Source organism: Phoenix dactylifera, chromosome 5 (genome assembly GCF_009389715.1).
Source record: "Phoenix dactylifera cultivar Barhee BC4 chromosome 5, palm_55x_up_171113_PBpolish2nd_filt_p, whole genome shotgun sequence".
NCBI classification, from domain to species: Eukaryota; Viridiplantae; Streptophyta; class Magnoliopsida; order Arecales; family Arecaceae; genus Phoenix; species Phoenix dactylifera.
In genome coordinates, this window is record NC_052396.1 from 777,337 (window position 1) to 799,448 (window position 22,112).

The 22,112-nt window shown below is 40.2% G+C and overlaps 1 protein-coding gene across 2 annotated transcripts; it reads left to right on the forward strand.

The window, feature by feature from the left end:
* Nucleotides 1–1,413: 1,413 nt before the first annotated feature.
* On the forward strand, nt 1,414–22,112 carry LOC103717107 (probable inactive poly [ADP-ribose] polymerase SRO1). 2 transcript variants are annotated; one of them, XM_017845191.3, is made up of 7 exons: nt 1,414–1,661; nt 17,041–18,303; nt 18,522–18,763; nt 18,860–18,936; nt 19,323–19,502; nt 19,586–19,681; nt 21,784–22,112. In XM_017845191.3, the coding sequence occupies exons 2-7, from the start codon at nt 17,189–17,191 to the stop codon at nt 21,847–21,849; spliced, it is 1,776 nt and encodes a 591-aa protein (XP_017700680.2). In that variant the 5' UTR covers nt 1,414–1,661; nt 17,041–17,188; the 3' UTR covers nt 21,850–22,112. The 2 variants fall into 2 exon arrangements, with proteins under 2 accessions (XP_017700680.2, XP_008803591.2); XM_008805369.4 differs by having other exon boundaries at nt 1,491–1,708; nt 21,784–22,067.

Consider the following 22,112-nt stretch of genomic DNA (forward strand, 5'->3'; position numbering starts at 1 on the left):
GGTTGGGTTAGATTAGATTCTATGTTCAATCCAACTCAAAACCATCAAAATTGCAGCCTTACTTCGAAAACAGAGGGTGAAAATGATGTAATAAATGATGACATTGGATGTAGACAGCATGAGTATACCAAGTGGATGGTAACTGTTTAATTGAGAATTATCCGTAGATGATTATTCTATCTTCATTCAAATCTGAAATAAATATAGGATCTTTGTACAGCAAACAACCAACTGTGGCATACATTAAAAGGTTGCGTTTTTTATTTATTTATGAATAGATCATAAGATCTATTTGTAAAAAGTTTTTGGGCTATGCTATAATTTAGAAGGTCAGCCTTCTTTCCTAAATCTCAAGGAACACAGTTTTTTTTTTCTTTTTTAATATAAAGTTTTGAAAAATGAAAGTGCAAACGTATTCCCAAGTCTCATATGATCTTCGAAATAAGGGTATGAATGGATGAAATTGAGTCATGATACTTCTGAGAAAAAAAAGTATGTCAAGCAAGACAATTTTGAAAAAAATTATAGAAAAATATATATTTCTAGTAGCTGGTTATAATTGCATAGTAGAAAATACGATGATAAAGGATAGGATGGATATCTCTTTTTTTATTTTTTTTTGATTAAATGTTTTTTAGCCGAGTCTCAGCTGCATTTTTATCTCATGTCTAATGGCCTGATGTGTAAAATTTGCTTTTAAATATGAGATAATATCATTTAAAATATAATTTGCTTTTAAATGAAACATTTAAAGACTTCAGAGTTGGGCCGAGAAGACGTATAGCGCGGTCATACCAAACCAACGCCCCATACTTTATATGGTATGCCTTTTTTTTTCTTTCTTTCTTTCTTTCTTTTTGTAAAAAATTGTGAAAATACTTTAAAGTGAGACTTGGGATTACGCTAACCCTTTCATTTATTTAAAATTTTGCATGAAGAAAGGTTTGTCTTCCTTGACGCCTAGGTTTAAAGTAGAATTTACAGGCTCACCAACCTAGCTAAAAAAAAAAAAGAAAAAACAATCTTTCAGTTGAATGGAGATGAAATCACTGTCCAATTGCTGATCATTTATCAACCATTTACCGTCCGATTATTTGACCTTCGCTCGAATCCATCCACACCGATGCGGTCGTGCCTTAAATCGCGTGTGCCTTGCCTTTAAGCCTGGTCAGCTCCCGGGGTAAAAGTCAAAAGCGAGCCGACTCTAAAATCCGACGACCCAAACTTCCACCCGCAAACGGGCCGTCGGTCGCCTCGCGTCGATGCCCGCCCTACGCGCCACGTGTCCCCTCTCGCCAGCGTCCACCCGGTCTACGCCATACATCGAACAATAAACACCCAATACTCCCCCCAAAATATCAGACCAGATCAACGGCCAGATCGCGATCACCGGTATGCTCGCTCCTCCAAGACCGCGTCCCAGCCGTCGGATCTCGCTTGTCAGCGTTGCAGCATCATTTGCTTTTGGCGCAAGAAAGAGAGCGTACCGCCGACCGTCCTCCGCTATTTCTAGCCGCCTCTCTCTCGCCGTCATCTCCTCGCTCTTCTTCTCGTTCTCGGAATCGAGGGTTCGAAGCTCCGCCCCGACCTCAGAGAATCGAGAGAGAGATAGAGCCCTTCTTCGCAGAGATGAAGTATTTAACAATCGCTAACGGCCCAAGGTATCGATTCTTCGATTTCTAGATCTCCTTCTCTCTGTCGAATCAAGGTTCGTTCTTGCTTTCGCCATCTCGTGAAGATCTATTTTTTCTGTTATGAAGTTCTTGAATCGGATCGGCGTCTGTTTTGGTTTGATCTGTTGCATCTGATTGTGATCTTTGGAGCTGGATCTGTTGATTCCGTTATTGTTGTACTATTGCTGGGTTCTAGGTGAGGGTTTTGGTCTCCGGGTCCTTTTTCGTAAAGAAAAGTTGGGATCTTGGAATGATTTGAGTGGAATTGAGGGATCGATAGGTATTAGACGGTGTTCGGTGCTTGATCTTGTTTCATCGTGACGCAGTGCGTATATGGGTGGGTTGCATTGCATGCTTGATTTCATGGGATTTTGAATGGGAATCCCGTTGGGAAGACGCCATTCATGGTGGTTCATCGGGTTCCAGATTTCGAGATTTCTTGCACTTTGTGACAAGACTATTTCGTTTTTATTTTTCGTTTCCATTGTTAATTCTACTAGTAGTGGTACCGTATGTTGTCGGACTTGCATGAGGAAGGAAGAGAATGATGTCAATTAATATCTGTTTTGCTTTAAAAATATCATGGGTATTTGGGAATAGTTTTTTTGATGGATATAGACAGAGGTGAGGGAAAAGGTGAGTCTGTGATATGGATTTTTGCTTATAGTCAAACATGATTTTTAGGGTTAAAAATAGCTACAAATTGAATAGGCGAGTTGTTGCTTATAGTTGAATATGGCTTCTAGGGTGAAAATTGTCATCCCGTTCTATTCCTGCTGCAAATTTCAATCATAGCTACCATATTAGTTTGGCTCACAAGTGTGATTTTTGGTTTCTATTTTTTGATGTTATAATTATCAAATACTGCATCCATTGTCATGACATTCTTTTCTCTCTCACATATCATATTTTGTAGCTATTTTTGCTCTCAGAGTTAATGAAGGCTTAGGTTGCTCCAGTGATTCTGTGAGGGAGAGTTTTTTAGTGGCATTTTCATATATAGGGACTTCTTTTAAGGACTGCTAATAACTTGAACATCCAATGGGACAGGCATGAAGATATGGGAAAGGATTAGCTTATTGACTGGGGCATGGTTTTGACATTGTTTCAGTAAATATCTCTTTTTTGTAGAGATTAGACCAGGCTAGATGACAAGGATGCAGCTTCTTTTGCTTCAGGTTAATGTGGTTACTCATTATGGAGCAACACTTGGGTTTTTATAAACGACAAAAGTGGACAAATTGACTTACCTAACCATTATCTACTAGTAGCTTTGACAACAGCGTACTAATACTTGTCCACTGGAATAGTGAGACGTGTCAAGCTTGGATATAAAGAGTATGGTAGCCTAGTTAGAAGTTTTGGAGTCCAAACCTGGCATTTGGTTGCTATTTTTGATGCCATCATTATTGCAATATCATTGGGGATTGGGCAAGTGGCATCAGGGGAACTTTACAAATACTCCTCGGAAAGAGTGAAGTAGGCAAACTTAACTCTAAAGAGTTGATTTATAACTTATAATGCTAGCTAGTTGGCATGTCTAGACCCAAGCATCCACTGAATTGTATGATGTTGCAAGCTTAGTTATCAAGCATTTGTCCATTCAAAAGTTTTCAAGTGTGTAGTTGATAGTTTTGCAAGTTTTCATGCACCACCATTAGTATACTACAATAATGTTTGTTACCATACTGACAGACTGCATACATGACAGCTTTCTTTGCTATTACAAACTTTGGAGGATTTGCACGCTCGAATGCTGCTTATTTTCAGAAATCACTTAAACTTAAAATAAGGAAGATGTGTCCTCTACTTATCATATGACCTAAGTTTATGATTTACATTGACATGCCATTCGGTGGAACAAGATCAAATCTTCATCGTAGTTAGCAGGCTAATTTTATCCATGTGTCCCTATGTACACTTTTGGATTTTTAAGCTCTTTTGGTTCCTTCAATGTTGTCAGATAGATTCATATGATTGGATCATACTCGACCATTTTCATGGTGTTCAATAGCTGGGTTTCTGCTAGACTTGTGAGACATGGCATTCTTAGTGATGAAGTGGATGTTAATCCACTTAAAAGCTGCCGACTCTGGAGCCAGTGGTCTGAGATAAACTCTGGGTGCCTTTCTAATTGTTTATCCATATTCTTTATGAATATTCCACATTCTTGGTTTAAAGCATGAATATTTTCTTAGAGGGTAAGACTAGCTGTGGCCATATGTAGTACATATGAACACTGACATACCTATGTTCAGCACTATACAACATCCACATTTAAATTTTAAAATTAGTTGCATATGCAGTGAGAAAATTGTTGGATACTTGTTAGCCATGTGTTGCTATTGAATTATAAATTCATGTTTCCTTATTCCTCACTGCATCTTGAATCCCTAACATAAATAACAATAGCTTGAGTGATGGGGACATCAGCTAGGGACCATTTTATTTGCACATTTGTCCTGACCACGGATAGGCTACGGGGCTTTGCTCTTCGTAGCGCTCTCACTCATCAGTCGCTTCTGACAAAAATTCCATTTTTCTTTTCTTCGTTACTTGACTGAGCGTAGCGGGCTCCGCGCCCTGGCTTGAAAGCACCTCTTCTTTCTTCCTCTCTTGGCGGTGAGATTCGATGATATGAATAATTGTAAATCAATGTAATGTAGCGATCGGGGGGAAATTCGTATATTGCATCTACTATTGGGAATTATTCTTGTGTAAGGGGGTTTATTTTAATTGTTCTTATTGTTCCCTATTTATAGGGAACTTTGATGGTAATTAGGGTTAATGAAAGTTTAACAATTTTCCCCCACGTCTTCCTCTCCTCTCTTCCTCCTTCTCTTTCCCCTCTTTTCTTCCTCTTCCTCATTCTTTTCTCTCTCTTCTTCTATTTCATCTTAAAGCTACAACGTACTGTAAGCTCAATAGTACATTCTCATCACTACAACCATTTCTTCCTTCCGGTTCGGCATCAACTTGGTATTAGAGCTTTGGCGGGTTTTGCCCTTGCTGCCAAAGCCCCGATCCAGATCATCAGGGCCTTAGTTTCCGTGGGCTGCCATCAGGTGAAGACTGTGTTGGCACTTCTATCTCCCGGCTACTTCTTCCAAACCGAGAGCCAACAAAAAAAAAGATCTTTCGCTCTCTCAGTTCTCACAAGAAGGGACAGAGGGGAACAACCCCTGGTTCACCGGACCTCTCTCAGTTCCTTCTTCTTTCCCTCTGTCAGTTTCAACAAAAAAAAAATAGAAGAACGAAGAGATCTCTACGGCTGGTCCTCCCCTGCTTCATCGCCGGCGGCCGCTTCGCCTTCCACAGAAAACTTGCTGGTGTATGGCCGAGCGTCGCCGGATCCCCGGATTCCGGTTGGCGCACGAGCTCTACGTGGTACCTCTACCACGGACACCGGAGCGTGTCGAAGGGCCACGAGTGACTCCCGCTGCCGAAAAGAAGAAGAGCGTCGCCGATCTATTTTCAGCCTTGTCCCTTGGCACTGTCGACGCACCCGCCGACCACCGCACACAGAGGTCGTCCGCCTGCTGCCACGTCCGGCCGCTGACCACGGAGCTGCGGCCGCGAACTCCGTCGCCACGCCGTTCGACCGTTCCGCAACCACCGCCGAAGCAACAGGATCGCCCTTCCGAATCGGTCGGGAGGTTGAAGAAGCAGCCGGTAATGGGTAAGTCTTAAACCCGTTACCCACAATCGGGTAACTCGGGTCCAGCAGCCATTAAAAAAAAAGATTTTGCACGTGACCTTCACGTGTTCAACTTCACGGTTATCGGAGCGGGTTGCACCCGAAAACTCGAATCCGTTAACCCGAACCCGTTAAGGTTACAAAAAAAAATGTAGGATTACGTGACCTGCACGTGTCCCAGAAAAAAAACCGTAGGATCACGTGACCTGCACATGTCCCGAAAAAAAAACCTGCTTACCTCTGTTTCTGCCGAAGGGAAACCCTAGGGTTTCGCTGCCGTTGCTGCCGCTACCGCCTCCGCCGTGCCGCCGCGCATCCATCGAGCTTTGCTCGCCGCTGTTGCCATCGCCGCTGCATCCGTAGCGCCATCACCGCCTCCGCCTTCGTCCGCTGCTCCGTCGCGCCACCGTCACCGCTCCGCCTTGTTCTTCCCCGAGCACACCGCCCTCCGCACCGCCCGTCGTGCTGCCCCCTTCCGCCGCACCACCGCTGAGCCGCACCACGCCAATAAAGCTCGCCGCTCCGCCTTCCCCTTCCTCGAGCACACCACCCCTCCGCACCGCCCGTCGCGCCTCCGCCTCCGCCCCAACCCGCGCCTCCGCCTCCGCTTAGCTCCCTTTGTCCCCCTCCTCTGCTTGCACACCACCACTTCACCGCCGTTCCACTTCCCCCCCCTTTTCATTTCATCGAGGGTCTCCACATTGAACCCTCTTCACCCACCTCAGGTTCATTCCCCCCTGGCTACCCCCCTCTTCCTTCACGGGCCGACTCATCGGGCCCAAACCACCTACACACCCTCAAGGCCCAACCTCACTCCAGCCCGCCCACCCTGTTAACTCTGTTGAGGGCCCTGACCCGCAGGCCTTTTGGGCCCCATTTCCTCTCTTCCGCAAGCCCAACCAAGCTGTGATCAGATCCAATTGGAGCCGTTTCGAGTGTCCATCGTCTGCAACCACGCCCCGATCGTCGCCCCAGTCCACGATTACACGATTCTGATTGACTGCATCCGCCACAGGTAACAGGTTCTTTCTTTTCGGCTTGTTTATCTAATTATGTTCTAGTTCTCTTGCATGACAGTCCTATTTTAAAACTTATTTTCTTGTCAAACCGTAAAATCTAGAACATTTACCACCACACCTATCCTACCCACCATTTAAATCTAAATATTAAATTAGCACACTTAGCGACAGGACAGTTCTCGATATCCATCAATCAGATTACTTTCGGATTTTGAACGACCGTAACACGTGTTTGCAACCTAATTTTTTATAGTGACTAATTTTCTACCTTAATTCTGAAATAACCACAGTACAGATTAGTAATATTTACTTTTAAGTTATTTTTGTGAAAATTTGCTGATTTTCGAATTCATAGTAGATTGCATTAGTAGGTTGTCCTGCATTGCATTTGGTAAGTTAGGGTTCATTAGTAGCATTGCATATCATAGCACCAACTAGAGTAGTCCCTGCATGCTAACCCGTAGTGGTAGAGAGTACCTCCTCACTGACTTTCAGACCCCTTTACCCACCATGGACCCCAGAGTTCTACAAGATATTTTAGAACAATTAGCTGCATTACGAGCTGATCAAGATGAATTCAAAAGAGAGATCCGTGCTCTAGTGCAACACCCTAGGACTCCTGAACCGTCAACCCTAATCGCAGCTTATCCCGAGCTTGGTTTGACCATACCACCTGTAGCTTTTTTCCATCCCCCTAGGAACCAAATTCCTCCTGATCACCAGCGTGATCTTGACGAGCGACTACTTCGTACCTTATGAGTAGATGCTCCCACATTTGCTGGTCAATTAGAGCCGAGTGTGTACCTTGATTGGAGAGCAGCCATGGATAACTATTTTGAGTGGTACGAAATGACTGATGATAGAAAAGTACGGTTCTCTAAAATGAAGCTTATTGGGCAAGCTCACTGGTACTGGCATAACGTTGAATATATGCGTGAGACTCAGAGGCTTCCTCGTATCACCACCTGGAAGGATATGAAAGAAAAACTGAATGAGAAGTATCTGCCATTCTTTTACCGACAACGCCTTATGAATATGTGGCAGAAACTAACTCAAGGGACTTCTACCGTTGCCGATTACATTGCACGATTTGAGGAGTTTCACATGAGGTGCGGTGTAATCGAAGAAGAAATTGTTACCCTTTCTAGATTTCGGGCAGGACTCCGCGAGGAGATCCAGAAAGAATTAATCCTTCGAGAGATTACCACCCTTGGCCAAGCATATCAGTTGGCTCAAGATGTGGATAGTTTCTTACGAATCCCTGCAGTGAGGCGTACCGACTCTCGGTCCATACCCCCAGGAGCCCGAGCTATTCAAAGCTATTTTCCGCAATCCAGACCATGTTCCAACCATCCTAATCAGCCCGGCTCTGGCCAAGCACCGACTAGGCCGTCCCCGATGCCTGCTCAAAATTCGTCAACTGATAAAGGAAAAGGCATAGTAGGTTCCAATCCGTCATCAAGAAGTCAAATCCAGTGTTTCAGGTGCCAAAAGTTTGGTCATATCGCGTCCCAATGTAATGCCAAGACCTATCTAATGACTGAACTAGAAGTAGGAGCCTAGGAGACTGAATGTGTCGAAGAAGTCTATGAACCAAACATTGAGGATTTCGTAAAAGACTTTGGAGATGAACAGATCGGGTTAGAGTTTGTTCAGACTGAATACCAAAATGAGCCCACTGATCGGAATGACCAAAGCCTTAGGCTCCATGTGGTTAGGTGTACTCTAGCCCAAACTAAGATCGAACAAGATTGGCGTAGAACCTTCCTATTTTACACGCTTATTAAGATCAATAGTAAAACATGCAAGATCCTATTTGACAGCGGGAGTTGCATCAACGCCATTGCGTCTGGAGTTGTTTTCCGCCTCGGTCTGAAATCTACCCCTCATCTCAACCTATATAAAGTGGCCTGGGTAGATAAGACGTCTATCTCGGTGTCGGAAAGATGTCTTGTCCCGATTCAATTCCTATCTTATAAAGATGAGATCTGGTGCGATTGCCTTCCGATAGACGTAGGTCAAATCATTCTAGGGAGACCTTGGTTATATGATAGGGACGTCACCCTTCATGGTCAGTCGAATTCGTGTAGCTTTATGTTTCAGGATCGAAAAATTATACTGAATTCATTGCCTCCTAGAGATCCCGCCCCTGAAAAGAAGGGTGCTACACCACAGAAAGATGAGTCGCTTCACATCATTACTTCGAAAGAGGTAATGAAAGATATCGAAAGCCACTCACCTGTGTTCACCCTTGTGGCTAGAGTTATCAATGTGGAGTCAAATCTCGAGCATCCGGCCGCCGTAGTTCTCCTGTTGGAGGAGTTTCACTCTATTTTTCCTAAGGATCTTCCAGATACAAGCCCTCCAATGCGTGATATCCAGCACGTAATTGATCTCATTCCTGGAGCATCTTTGCCAAATCTTCCCCATCATAAGCTAAACCCAAACGAGCACACTGAATTAAAACGTCAAGTTGACGAACTCTTCACTCGAGGATATATTCGTGAGAGTCTGAATCCCTGTGCTGTACCTGCACTCCTCACTCCCAAGAAAGATGGCTCTTGGAGGATGTGCGTCGATAGCCGTGCTATCAATAAAATCACGGTTAAGTATTGTTTTTCCATTCCTAGGCTGGACGACCTTTTAGACTATATGTCTGGTGCTACAGTATTTTTCAAGATTGACCTAAAGAGTGGGTATCACCAGATTCGGATTCGTCCTGGGGATAATGAAAAACTGCCTTTAAGACTAAAGATGGACTCGACGAATGGCTAGTAATGCCTTTCGGATTAACAAATGCTCAAAGTACTTTTATGAGAGTGATGACACAGATCTTACGATCTTTCTTGAATAAATTTGTTGTTGTATATTTTGATGACATCCTCATCTATAGTCAAACTCAAGAGCTCCATCTCTTACACTTAAGGCAGGTTTGTGATGTCCTGCGGAGAGAAAGTTTCTTTGCAAACCCTAAGAAGTGTGCCTTCCTAACTGATCACGTTACTTTTCTAGGGTTCATAGTGTCTTTCAAGGGTATCTCCGCGGATCCGAAAAAAGTAAACGCGATAGTCGAATGGCCTGAGCCCAAAATTCTAGCAGAAGTACGTAGTTTTCATGGCCTGGCTACTTTCTATCGATGCTTTATTAGAAATTTTAGTTCTATAATGTCTTCCATTACAGATTGCATGAAGAAAGGAGACTTTATTTGGACTAAGTCGGCATCCCAAGCATTTAAAGAAATTAAAAAAAGGATGACCGAAGCGCCTGTCTTGTGCCTCCCCGATTTCACTAAGGTATTCGAGGTCGCATGTGATGCTTCTGGCGTTGGCATAGGTGGCGTATTAAGCCAAGAAGGTCACCCTGTCGCGTTTTTTAGCGAAAAATTAAGCGACGGCAGGTTGCGTTATTCCACCTATGATAAGGAATTCTATGCAGTAGTGCAAACTTTGCGACATTGGCGATACTATTTGCTACCGCAAGAATTTATCTTGTATTCAGACTATGAGGCTTTAAAGTATCTTAACTCCCAAAAGAAACTGAACCATCGACACAGCCGATGGATTGAGTTTTTGCAAGCCTATACTTTTGTACTGAAACATAAAGCTGGAGTTGAGAACAAGGCTGCTGATGCGCTCAGCCGACGGATCTTTCTTCTATCTGTGATGAGCACTGAAGTAATTGGTTTTGAAAGGATCAGGGAACAATATACCACTTGTTCCGATTTTAGTAATGTATACCTGATCCTACGAGATGGAGTAGAGAGAGAACAAGATGACTTCTTTTTACAAGATGATTACCTCTTTCGCTCTGACCGGTTGTGTATTCTCCGAACCTCCTTGAGAGATTTCCTAGTATGGGAAATACACGCTGGAGGACTGTCTGGGCATTTCGGAAGAGACAAAATCATTAAAATGGTGGAAAGACGTTTCTTCTGGCCGAGTCTCAAGAGAGACGTGGCCAAAATTGTCGGTCAGTGTCGCACATGTCAACTAGCCAAGCAACGTAAATGAATTTTGTGATAGGGCTTCCACGTACCTCGACCAAACACGATGTCATTTTTGTAGTGGACCGATTCTCTAAAATGGCTCATTTTCTTCCATGTTTCAAGACTTCCGATGCTTCTAGGATTGCGAAACTCTATTTTGACGAAGTCGTTAGACTCCATGGCCTCCCAAAATTTATTGTGTCCGATAGGAATGTTAAATTTATGAGCTATTTTTGGAAAACGCTATGGCACATGATGGATACCAAATTAAAATTTTCCTCTGCCTATCATCCCCAAACTGATGGCCAGACAGAAGTTGTCAACCGAAGTCTAGGAAATCTTTTAAGATGTTTGGTAGGTGAGCATGCTAGGACTTGGGATCTCGTGTTACCAACCGCCGAGTTTGCATATAATAGTTCGGTCAATAGGACCTTAGGCATGAGTCCTTTCGAAGTGGTGAATGGATATAAACCTAGGCAACCCATAGACTTGATTTCCATGTCTCATCAACATAGAGTCTCTGAGTCTGCACAATCATTTGCTTCACACTTGCATTCATTGCATCAGGAGATCAGCAAACATATTCACTCTAATAACTTAAAATATAAATCACTTGCTGATTTGCACAGACGTTATAAAGAATTGAATGTAGGTGATTATGTCATGGTAAGAATTAGACCTGAACGACTCCCTTCGGAAACGTTCAAAAAGTTGCAATCTCGTAGTGCGGGACCGTTCAAAGTCCTAAAGAAAATCAGTTCGAATGCTTATGTTGTAGATCTTCCTGAAGACTATGGGATTAGTGCGACATTTAATATTGAAGATTTAGTCCCATACAAGAAGTCAACATTCATTCCTTCTGACCCTTTTGTTGGTACATCCACTGTTGTTGATCATCCTGATTCAGCACCTGCTATTGAGCCTCCACCTCCACAGTTTCATGCATGCAGAGAACACATAGAACATATATTAGATGAGCCCAGGAGAGAAAGCTACCAACGTTACCTTGTTCGGTGGAAAGGTCGACCCGAATCAGATGTGATGTGGATTTCATGAGCCGAGTTGCAGCGCCTTGACCCTGATCTTCTGGAGCAGTACGACAGCCGGCCAGATCTGAACTCGACGGGGTCGAGTTTTTTCTACCCGGAAGGAGTTGATGGGGACATCAGCTAGGGACCATTTTATTTGCACATTTGTTTTATTCTAGGCTTGTTTGCATTTTAGGGTTCATTTATGTATTTTGGGTTTATTGGGAATTATTCTTGTGTAAGGGGGTTTATTTTAATTGTTCTTATTGGGCCCTATTTATAAGGAACTTTGATGGTAATTAGGGTTAATGAAAGTTTAATAATTTTCCCCCACGTCTTCCTCTCCTCTCTTCCTCCTCCTCTTTCCCCTCTTTTCTTCCTCTTCCTCATTCTTTTATCTCTCTTCTTCTATTTCATCTTAAAGCTACAACGTACTGTAAGCTCAATAGTACATTCTCATCACTATAGCCATTTCTCCCTCCCGGTTCGGCATCATTGAGCCTTTTGATGTCCATTTTCTTTCTTGATAAATATGTAAGAGGTGTTCCAATGGCTACCATTTGCATAAATTACAATCAAAGGATTTTAGCAACCAAATAAAATTAATATTTGGCACATATATATAGTTGTTTAGTCATTTGTTTATCATTTCGCCCCTTTTCCACGGAAGTTTTGCAATATGGACCTGTTCATACTGTGTTGTATCATCGTGGTTTTTCCTACTCTTATGTTCATGTTTCAGTTTGATATTCTTGTGTCATTTACGTGTGTTGGTAGAAGTATAAACCCAAGTCATCTGTGTGCATTTTCTATTTATGGCAGCGGTTCATGAGTGATGCCAATATTCACTTTTCCTAATTTATCTATGGAAATAGATCATGCGTGATCCTATGTGTTTCCTATAAGTCTTGAATTGTAATGTTAGGTGTTATTTTCTATTGGAAGATCATAACTTTATCAGAACAGCAAGTCTTAGTCTGTGTAATCTTATTTGTTGGTGGTTTATTACATTTAACCTGCAATAATGTTTTGTGGTTTTGATTGGCAAAGTTTTGGAATTCCTTCGCTGTTTCTTAGGAAAGGTTGGTAGCAACAGTTGGGAGCATCTTCTTCATCTTTTAGATAAGGGTCTGGAACTTTCATGTAATCTAAAGTTGGATTACAAGTTGCAGCATAATTTCTATCTTTTCTTTTCATTCCATTTTCACTTGTTTTTGGACATGTCCATATGCAGTAAATAGAGAAGTTCAGGATCTGATATTCTTTGTGATTTATGTAATTGAATAGCATTTTGAACTTCAAAAAGTTTTGTTTCGAGTGATGTATTTTATCCTTTATTGGGTAAATCGTCATGCTTTTTCCTTCTTCTGGTCTAAGATGAAGTGTCCTATAGAAAAAAGAACATGCATGCAACCTCTTTTTAGTGCAATGCCAGTTTTCTTTCATAATATGAGTACATTTCTAGTGCCCCTGGAATGTGTCTGCAATTTAACGCATCAACTTTGGCTATAACATGATTGTACAATAAATCTGAAAATTGCCACTTCCATTGGCTTCTATATCTCCTACTCTTTCTTATATTGAAGCAAGTCACTTACGTGTTAACATTTAGATTTTGCAAGTGACTCTGGTTCACTGATACAATAACATATTTGACAATTAAGATTATTAGAGAAATAGTGAACTTACTGAATCATCTTTGATGTTTGAGTTTTCATTCAGAGTCCATTATATATTTTTAAATAGGACTGGTTTTCTCGTACAAGTCTCCTTTTAAGGCATAATTGCTAGTTTACAGTTTTGTGTTCACATGATTTTTATTTAATAAATAATCCAAATAAACTGCAATTTGAAGATTACCTAAAGTTCTATAATCCATGATATTAACTGAGCATCGTTTTGGTATGTGATGTTAGTTTTCTCTAGGCCTTCTTTTTCACTATTTTACCATAGCAAGAGATAATTTGCAATAGGCATTTCTTTTTTAAAAAATCATTTCCATGGTGGTTTTTTTTTTTTTTGTCAAACCGTGTATTCCTCATTGCATTTACTTGGGGTTGCTTAGCATTCTAGCTATACATTCGGCTGGTGGTTCTTTGGTTTACATATTCCAGTCTATTGGCCTCGTTTGCTAACTCATGATTGAAGTTCAGGATACTAGTCTAACAATAAATATTGGCTACTAGATCCTGTTATTTTCTTCAAATGTTGTCATGATGTCATGTAATGTATAACGAACTTACATGAGTTGATTCTTTTGTCAAAGTTCGCAACATCATGTCATGTAATGTATCAGGAGCTTCCGTAAGTTGATTCTTTTGTCAAAGTGCATAAGAGTTCTTGAAAACAAATACCCATTCCAATATTTAATTCTTCTGATGATGAATTTTACTACATGATTAAATGTGAGAAGTGTTTGAAGGAAATTCGGTACAAGCTGGTCATTGAAATATGAGTTCCAATTTCAGATATTTAGAATGACAAATTAGAGCTTTTAAAAATGACAAAAGTCACAAGAGTCCAATAATGATAAGCTATTGCTCAACATATTTTAATAGTCAAACATGGTCCACTTTGTTGCTTTTAAGTCATGGAAAGTAATTCTGGATCACATTTTAATTGAAGCAAGGTTTGAAATACTGAGTAGTTGCGGCTTGTACCTAATGATACATACTCTGTTGAGGCCTTCTCAATACAGGGAGCCTCGATTCAGTACAGGGAGGCTTGATTCGAGCAAAAACCATCCAAACCGCCCCCAAGTCGCTCGAACTAGGGGTAGATCAAGCATTTTAGGGATGGATTGAGGTCGGTTTTCCTGAACCAATCTCGGACTGCTCCGGAACCAAGCAGTATACTTGGATACCACTCAGGAAGTGGATTGAAGGGTGGTTTTCCCTTGTTTGCAACCATTTCAAGGTAAAAATAAGAGAAGAAGGGACAAGCTGCTATAGGGATTTTTCACATTGTATTGACCAATTTGAAGTCATAAGCTAGAAATTAATTCTAGCCAGGTAATGTATTCCATGCAATTATTTTAAAAATTTCATTGACTATCCAACCTCTAATCCATGACATCGGCAAAAAATTAGGTGAAAACTCCACTTGATCAAGATAATCGGATTCATTACCTTGAGCATAAATCCAAGATAAAAAATAACCAAATTGGGATTAATTTTAGCACATTTCTTTTAAATGTATGCTAGGTACATGATGCCATGTGATATTTCAGCACGTTTAGGACTTCAATACACATAAAACATTGTCTAAAGCAATCAACTTGATATTCCCACATTTTCCTTATAAAACATCACACTTTGAAAAGAAAATATGATAAAAAAATCCAAAATCAGAGTTTGAAGGCCAAAGAAGGCCATACTGAGGATGTTTTGAGCATGTGTATGCATACGTATCTTTGTTAGTGCTATGGCATGTGCCATACCAACCCTTGGTCAAAATGGTATCAATTCTTGGTATTTCAAACATTGAATTGAAGATGGAGCTAAATAGTAGTATCTCTAAGTGGAAACCTAGTTAATTATATGTGTTACGTTAGACAAGTGGTGTTTTTCCCCTTTTAGCATGTACCTTGTATTGCTTTATAGGAGCACTATCTTTGACCAGTTTAGTGGGCTACTTCATTTATCGCCTGAGTGGATTCTACATACTAGAAGCTGTTATATAGTTATTTGGTGCATTTAAGATAGTCTATGTGTCAACTTGCATGCAGCAAATGGGTGTGCACAACTTCTGGTTCATAATTCTTAAGAAGCTTACTACTGTAATTGGTATCATTTCCGTATTACATAATAATGTTAAAATTATTGCTGATGCAGCCAGTGTTTTCTTGCATTTCATTGAAGTTGCCTTTCGTGCGATGTTTCCTTCACTTGCATGGATTTTGTTTGTTATCTTATTTGTCTAGCGAAAAAGCATGGTCTTGTGAAAGGGCAGGGCCAGGACGTTCTTTTATTTTACTTTATATTTTTGTGTGAGCAATGAATGATCAATGAGCATAATAAGATTTTCAGTTGACAACTATAATTTTGCCATGAAACTTTACCATGTATTGTCACAAATATTTGCTTGTATGTAACTAGTTACGAGCATCGATTGATAAATATTCAGGTGTTAGTTCTTAGAATGGAGACAATTTATAGTCGACTGTTCTCTTAGTGGAGATAATTTGCAATACGCGTGTCCTCCATAAATTCTACGATTCACTGTGGATAGTCAATCATAAAAACACTGCAACCCTTGAAGAGGAAAGGATGAGTTACTTTGTGTATGCTGATTAGTTGGCCAGTGGTGAGAGATGCCTCTGGCAAGCCTTCGTCTAGGTCATTATCCAAAGAATGGAATTTGCTGCCGAAGTTATTGAATAGATTGATGACTTGGTGAGCTTCTTGGTGGAAGCAGAACACCTAGTTCTCTATTCAGTTTTATGATTTTGGTTCATAGACATGCTAAAACTCTTGAGTAGCTTCTCTTTGAGGCTGCTATAATCCAAGATATTTTTATTATGCATTTTAAGGAGAAACAGGTTATGATGTCTGTGTTATTTTGTTAGCAATTAGTATCTACACCTCTGTCCTACTACCTTAAGTAATGAAAGTATAAGCTATGCATTTGCATCCAGTCCTGCAAAGGGGAACGTACAAAGTCACAGTTATTTACTTTGCAATTTTTCTATCTGCTTTTTATGGTTTTGGATGCTTTTCACGCTTGCAAATTTTCTGCCTTTTAGATATTATGCATGTTCTGCTGCCTCATTTGCTTCAAAACATGGATATAGAAGCTTTTTTCCCCAACAATAGATCTAGGTGACTTATTATGTCTACATATTGCTTTGGAAGAAAGAAAAAAAAACCCTTTCTATAAAAATATCACCATTTGTGGAAGAAAAATAATGTTTTCTTCTCTGCTGTAGGTACAATCTGAGGACCTATATTGTTGCTTTGTATGAATTGGCGTGTTTTCACCTTTCCATTTGTACGATCAGCCTTAGAAGTCTTGTTATTTTAGGTTAGAAATTCTGAATGAGTTTCGTGTTGCCTAAAGTCTGGATTGTCTAGCTACCGTTGCTTAGGTACTTGTGCACTCTAAGAGATTGGGGTACCATCAGAACTAGAAAACTAGAGGATTTTCAACATTTTCCTTCGATATAGGACCATATATAGGCTATGCACGTCTAACATCTTGTTAGCAGTTTGCTTTTACCACTATATTTCCTTCTGGATCTTTGTACTTCCCTGAACATTTGTGATGTTTGCTTGACTTAGATTCTAATACTGAATAGTTCATGAAACAATAACACATTTCATTTAGGATTTTCAATGTCAATTGTGATGCTTACCATTAGCTAGAACATCAAACTTTAGGTGCTGTCATCAGATATTTCATCTCTAGTTGGTTGTTCATGTCTCCATTCATTATCTTTATTGGTTTTCTTCCTCTTCTATTATGCACTTTCTTCATGATAAAGCTAAATGACTGACAAGTAGCTTGCTTCAGTTGTTTATTTATATATACACGCATATATATGGTTAAAAATGTTTCGTTCCAATTTTCTTTGTTTTAATTCTAGTTTATTTTTTCTTCAAGTAAATACCGATGTTAAATGCTGTGCTTATTTTTTCAGGGTCACCTTGCTCACTGTCATCTCTGGCACGATCTTTACTTGGATATACCCTTTTGGGAAGTTGTAAATTACTGCAAATAAGCAGGTTTCGTGGAAACAAGTCTGTTGCAAAAGATTAATCAGTGGTTACTGTTCACTTTTGTAAAAAATGGAAGGGACGAACGAAAAGGTGTTGGGTAAAAGTGGAAGAATTTTAGGCAATATAAAAAGGAAGCGAGATTCTGCTGCATATTTAACTGATGCTGGCCATGTTTTGGCGCATCAGCCTATTGCAGATCAATCCGCTGTCAGATGCTATGATGCGATAGAATGTAAATTGGGCTCCAGCTGTAATTCGGAGATGTGTATTGTTAAAAACTATCGCAACTTTATGAGGAGTGGATTACCACAGCGAATGCTGTCTTACCAGGATGGTGAATGGAAAGATTTTCCTGAGAATATCATCAGTCTGGTCTGTGAAGATTTCCGGTTAAAGAAGGCAATTACCGAAGCAATGTTTCAGAACCAGCAATTGTTGTTAGACTTTGTCCACATGGTTTGTGTTGACTTGAAAACAGGCCTGCAGAAGCCTATTGCTTGGATTGATGAACATGGTAAATGCTTTTTTCCAGAATGGCATCCTGAATTTTATGCATTAAATGGATGTTATCATTCTAGCAAAGGGAAACATGTTCATATGAGTTGTGAGCCAAATGGAACACGTGAAACTAATGCGCATATTGAGATTTCTGTGAGTGCTGCTGAAAGCTCCAATTCAGGACCTGATGATGAGGTAGTGTCTAATGTCAAGAGAGTTAAGAGTGAAAATATTTTTGCCAGTAACCAGAATATGTATGCCGAAGTCAATGAAACAGTCGGAGAAAATGAGCCGTGTTCTTTTGTCCCTCCGAAGGTCTCTGGTCTTGGAACTTTGCAGGGAAAGTTGAAGAAACCTGTTGATGCTCCTCGTGTCAATAATGCTGTGCAAGATATGTTACTCCAGGGTTTGGGTCCCTTTATTGATGCAAAGGACATTCTTGGTATCTTCAGAACCCCTTTGAAAGATAATTTGGGGCAGATCCGCTTTAATCTTTTTCAAAAGCAGGTTGAGATAACTAAGAATTTCCGCGGCAACGCAAATGTCCGTTATGCCTGGCTTTCTTCTTCTAGGGATGCTGTGGAAGATATGATTTTGCGGGGGATTATGAGGATAAAGAAGCCTGTGCATGGACCCGTATATGGCATTGGCACTCACCTTGCACCAGCGAATTGCTCCAATATCTGGTACGGCTTTATTCAACTTTTATTTTGGTTTTATTTCTATGCTATTCGAATAGCATGTAATTGTGTTACAGGTAGAACTGTCAACATCAATAATTCTGAACCTATTACCTTCCACCATATTGGTAGTGATGTCTTTTTTTTTTTTTGTTGATCATTTGTGCTGATATCTTTTTTCAAGAAATATACCTCACTTACAGACTCCTGTTCACACTTCACAGTGCTAGTTATTCTGATGTCGACGAAAATGATGTTGTCCATATGATGTTATGCCGTGTAATAATGGGAAATGTGGAAGTCATCCACCCCGGATCAAAACAGTATCAGCCCAGTAATGAAAATTTTGATAGTGGTGTGGACGATCTTCAAAAGCCAAAGCATTATGTTATATGGGATATGCATGTGAATACTCACATCTATCCAGAATATATTGTGGCATTTAAAGTGCCTTCCAGAGCCAGAGGTGATTTTATTAGAATACTGTCATTTAGTTCATTTATTTATGTCTATCATTACAATTTGAAGTCTGAAAAAGCTGTTGTTTTTGATGTTATTGCAGAATGTTTGGTCGGTAAAGAAAGTATATCTAATGCATCTGCAGTCACAAATTTGAGTCCACCTGAGAGCTTATTGCAGGTGTGTTCTGTATCCACGTCATGAAAGTGCAGAGATACAATACAGCTTTGACCATTAAAATATTCTATTTATGTTGGTATATTTAAGTCAAATGATACACATAAGCGATCATGTTAGCTATGCCTACCCATAGATTTGTCATTGATTTTGTGATTGCAATGCAAATGAAAAATGTTCCATATGTAAGTAAGTTCATCCTTGAATTCATTTTACTGGACATATAAAATAGTTGGAAATATTAGGAAAGGGAAGTCCAACTGTTTATTACCCAAATTCTTTGCCAATGGTCTTTGAATCTCCATAACCACAATTGCAGACCATGTGGTTCTTTACAAGCTGGCATAATTAATGTTTTGATTGATTTTATTCTGTTTTGTCATAATCAGGATAGGAACCCTCAACCACCTCCAGCTTTGGGAAATCAATCGCAAGCACCAATGTTTGGTAGAGCTCCAAGAACTCCCACATCACCCTGGATGCCTTTCTCAATGTTGTTTGCTGCAATTTCGACTAAAGTGTCTCCGCAAGACATGGACTCGGTTAATACTCACTATGAAGAATTCAAGGTTTGAAATGTCTCCGGACAACTGTTTTCTGTTTTCATGGTTCTTTGACATCTTCAAAATTTATATTTCTTTACTTTTACCAGAAAAGAAAGATAAGCAGGATTGACCTGATTAAAAAGTTGAGGCAGATAATTGGTGACAAACTGTTGATATCAACAATAATGAGACTTCAGCACAAGGTGAGTTTTCTGAATTGAAGAATTTGTCATTTTTTTGGGTTCTCAGCAAATAGTTAGGTTTGTTTGACTATGAGATCTTAGGGTAGCAAACATAAAGCCTGCACAGCCGGCTTTTTTGGTAGTTGATGCTAAATTAAACTCTGATTATGTGGTGGCTGGAACTTAGTTTAACTAATGATCCAGAAGGATTATCTGAACCGTCGTGGACCAATCTGGCCGCTTAGGTATGTTTGGACAAGTTTCAGGAGTAAGATCTGCCATATCTAGAATAAAATCAAGTTTCAAAACTTTGGGAAGTCTTAACTTTTAATGCAGAAAGAATTTGTCGATGCATTTGATGGGGAGGTTGATGCAGGGTCAAGATTTAGCTTCTGCTTAAAGTCGAGAATTTTATAATATTCTTATTATTTTGATAATTTGTATCTTCTTTTAATTAGGATAGGAACCAAGTCCAATTTGGTCTGGACTTCACTGGCATAAAAAGTTCTCATTCTCTTCTAATTAGAAAAGAAATCCAATTGAAATAAAATGGGTAGATCTCTATAAAATATTGGAGAACTTGAATGTTCTCCTTTTTTAGCAAGAAGAAAAATCTGACTCAAATAAAAATGACCATACTAGTATATATAGTGGTTATTTTGGAGAGAAAGAATAGAGGGAGTAAAAGCAAAGAGCATAGACTCTACTTCCCCTCGTTAGAACCCTAAACAGATGGAGTGAAAGCAAACTACAGACTCGACTTTCCACCTATGGCGTATACCATAATTTGTGGATCATGGGACATTAATGAAAGTAAAAGGCTTATAGTTTTGCTTTTGAAAATTCTTATTGTTTCTTATTTTAGTCTAGAGATTTGAGTTCAGTAGGTTGAAGGAATTCCTTCTCCTCGATTGGATCTAATAATGGTAGTTATGGACTTTCACATGCCTTTTGGTGCTGTCCAGTTTTTGTAATTATGGGCTTATTTGTATTTATGGGCTTACCAAGGCTAAGGCAGGTTGCTTTGTAGATTGAACTTTGCCTTGTTTGAGCCCATGCTTGGGTCGATTTGAATTCCGAGTGCAAGTGATATTGATAGTGTGCCATGAGTGTGGCCCAAAGTTGATCTAATAGGTAGGCTTAGTTGCCATTTTGTGTTTGGTATCTTGTGAAACAGAAGCACTTGATTTTTGATGTTTAAAATTTTGTTAGATTTCTCTTTGGTACTGGTCTTAAATTTTAGAACTACATTTTGTATCAACTATGATTGTCTTATGTAGTTGCTTGCTTTCCCACTTTACTACTCAATGTCTTATTGGATGGATGGTGCATCCTACCTAGGGGTGCAAACAAGCCAAGCCGGGCTTACTAAGCTACTGAGGTTTGGCCTGGTCAAGCTAGTTAGTGTTCGAACTCGGCTTGAGCTCGAGTCGAGCTCAAGAACGTGTTCAATCTCGGCTTTGGCACTGGTGGAAGAGGCTTGGACTCAGTTTGTGATTGGTTTGTTTCACCAATCGAACTGAGTTTGAGCTTGAAACCAAGCTCAAGTTAAATCTTGATTGAAATGAACCTCCCAAGCTAGAAAAAACCTTAGATCTCTTCCTCCCACCTCACCGCCCAAAAACTCTAAATCCAGAATAGATGAAAATGGGATTGAATTGATATCTTTCTGAGGAGAGTACTTTGAAATATGATGTCGCCATGGTTTCTGATACTGTAGAAAGAAAAGTATCACACGAAGCTGTCGGATTTGAGGCTCTCATGGTGAAACAAGGATAGAAGGGGGATGATCTCTGGCATTGAGATGAGCACAATCGTCTGCAATGCCACCGGACTTGGGGCTCTCATAGCGACAGTACAATCTGCAGCAATGTGACAAGCATGGTCCCCTGGAACATTACTTGATTTGGTGCTCTCATGGCGGACGGAATGAGATAGGACGTTGACCCCTATCCTTTATACTTTTCTGCCAGTTGTGTATCCAGCTCATTTCTGTAAATACAGGCGGATATGCTTGCTGAGCGGAGAAGTCGGCATCTCTGGTTACATATCCGTCTTTTTGTACTTCTTGTGCTCGTATTATTGATCATAACTTCAAAAAAATATGTGCTTTTATTTTGCAGCTACCACCAATGGCGAGACATGAACCACCAAGATCCTGGGCAGGGAAGCTGCAAATGAAGCCTTGACCCGGTAAAGGCGTTGCTCCTTCGAACTCAAATGATCATGGCATGTAGGAGTCAGGTTTGCATGTTCTTATTTCAGTGGTGTCAGAGAACTCAGTAGTCTGTAGGTTGATGACAGAAAGGAAAGACTAGTTTATATAGCATATTGTAGAATGTATCGGGAACCATTACAACTGTACTCCTTTCTTTTCTCATAGTGTCCTTGTTGTTACACTTGTCCATGTTTTGATCTTTCCATGCTATGCTGAGTGCAATTGTTGCGATCA

What these genes read in the sequence shown, in the direction of transcription:
- LOC103717107 (XM_017845191.3), top strand. Translation starts at nt 17,189, where the DNA reads ATGGAAGGGACGAACGAAAAGGTGTTGGGTAAAAGTGGAAGAATTTTA. An exon ending in CACCTGAGAGCTTATTGCAG is followed by an intron (nt 18,937 to 19,322) that starts GTGTGTTCTGTA and finishes TGTCATAATCAG; the next exon opens with GATAGGAACCCTCAACCACC. An exon ending in TAATGAGACTTCAGCACAAG is followed by an intron (nt 19,682 to 21,783) that starts GTGAGTTTTCTG and finishes TTTATTTTGCAG; the next exon opens with CTACCACCAATGGCGAGACA.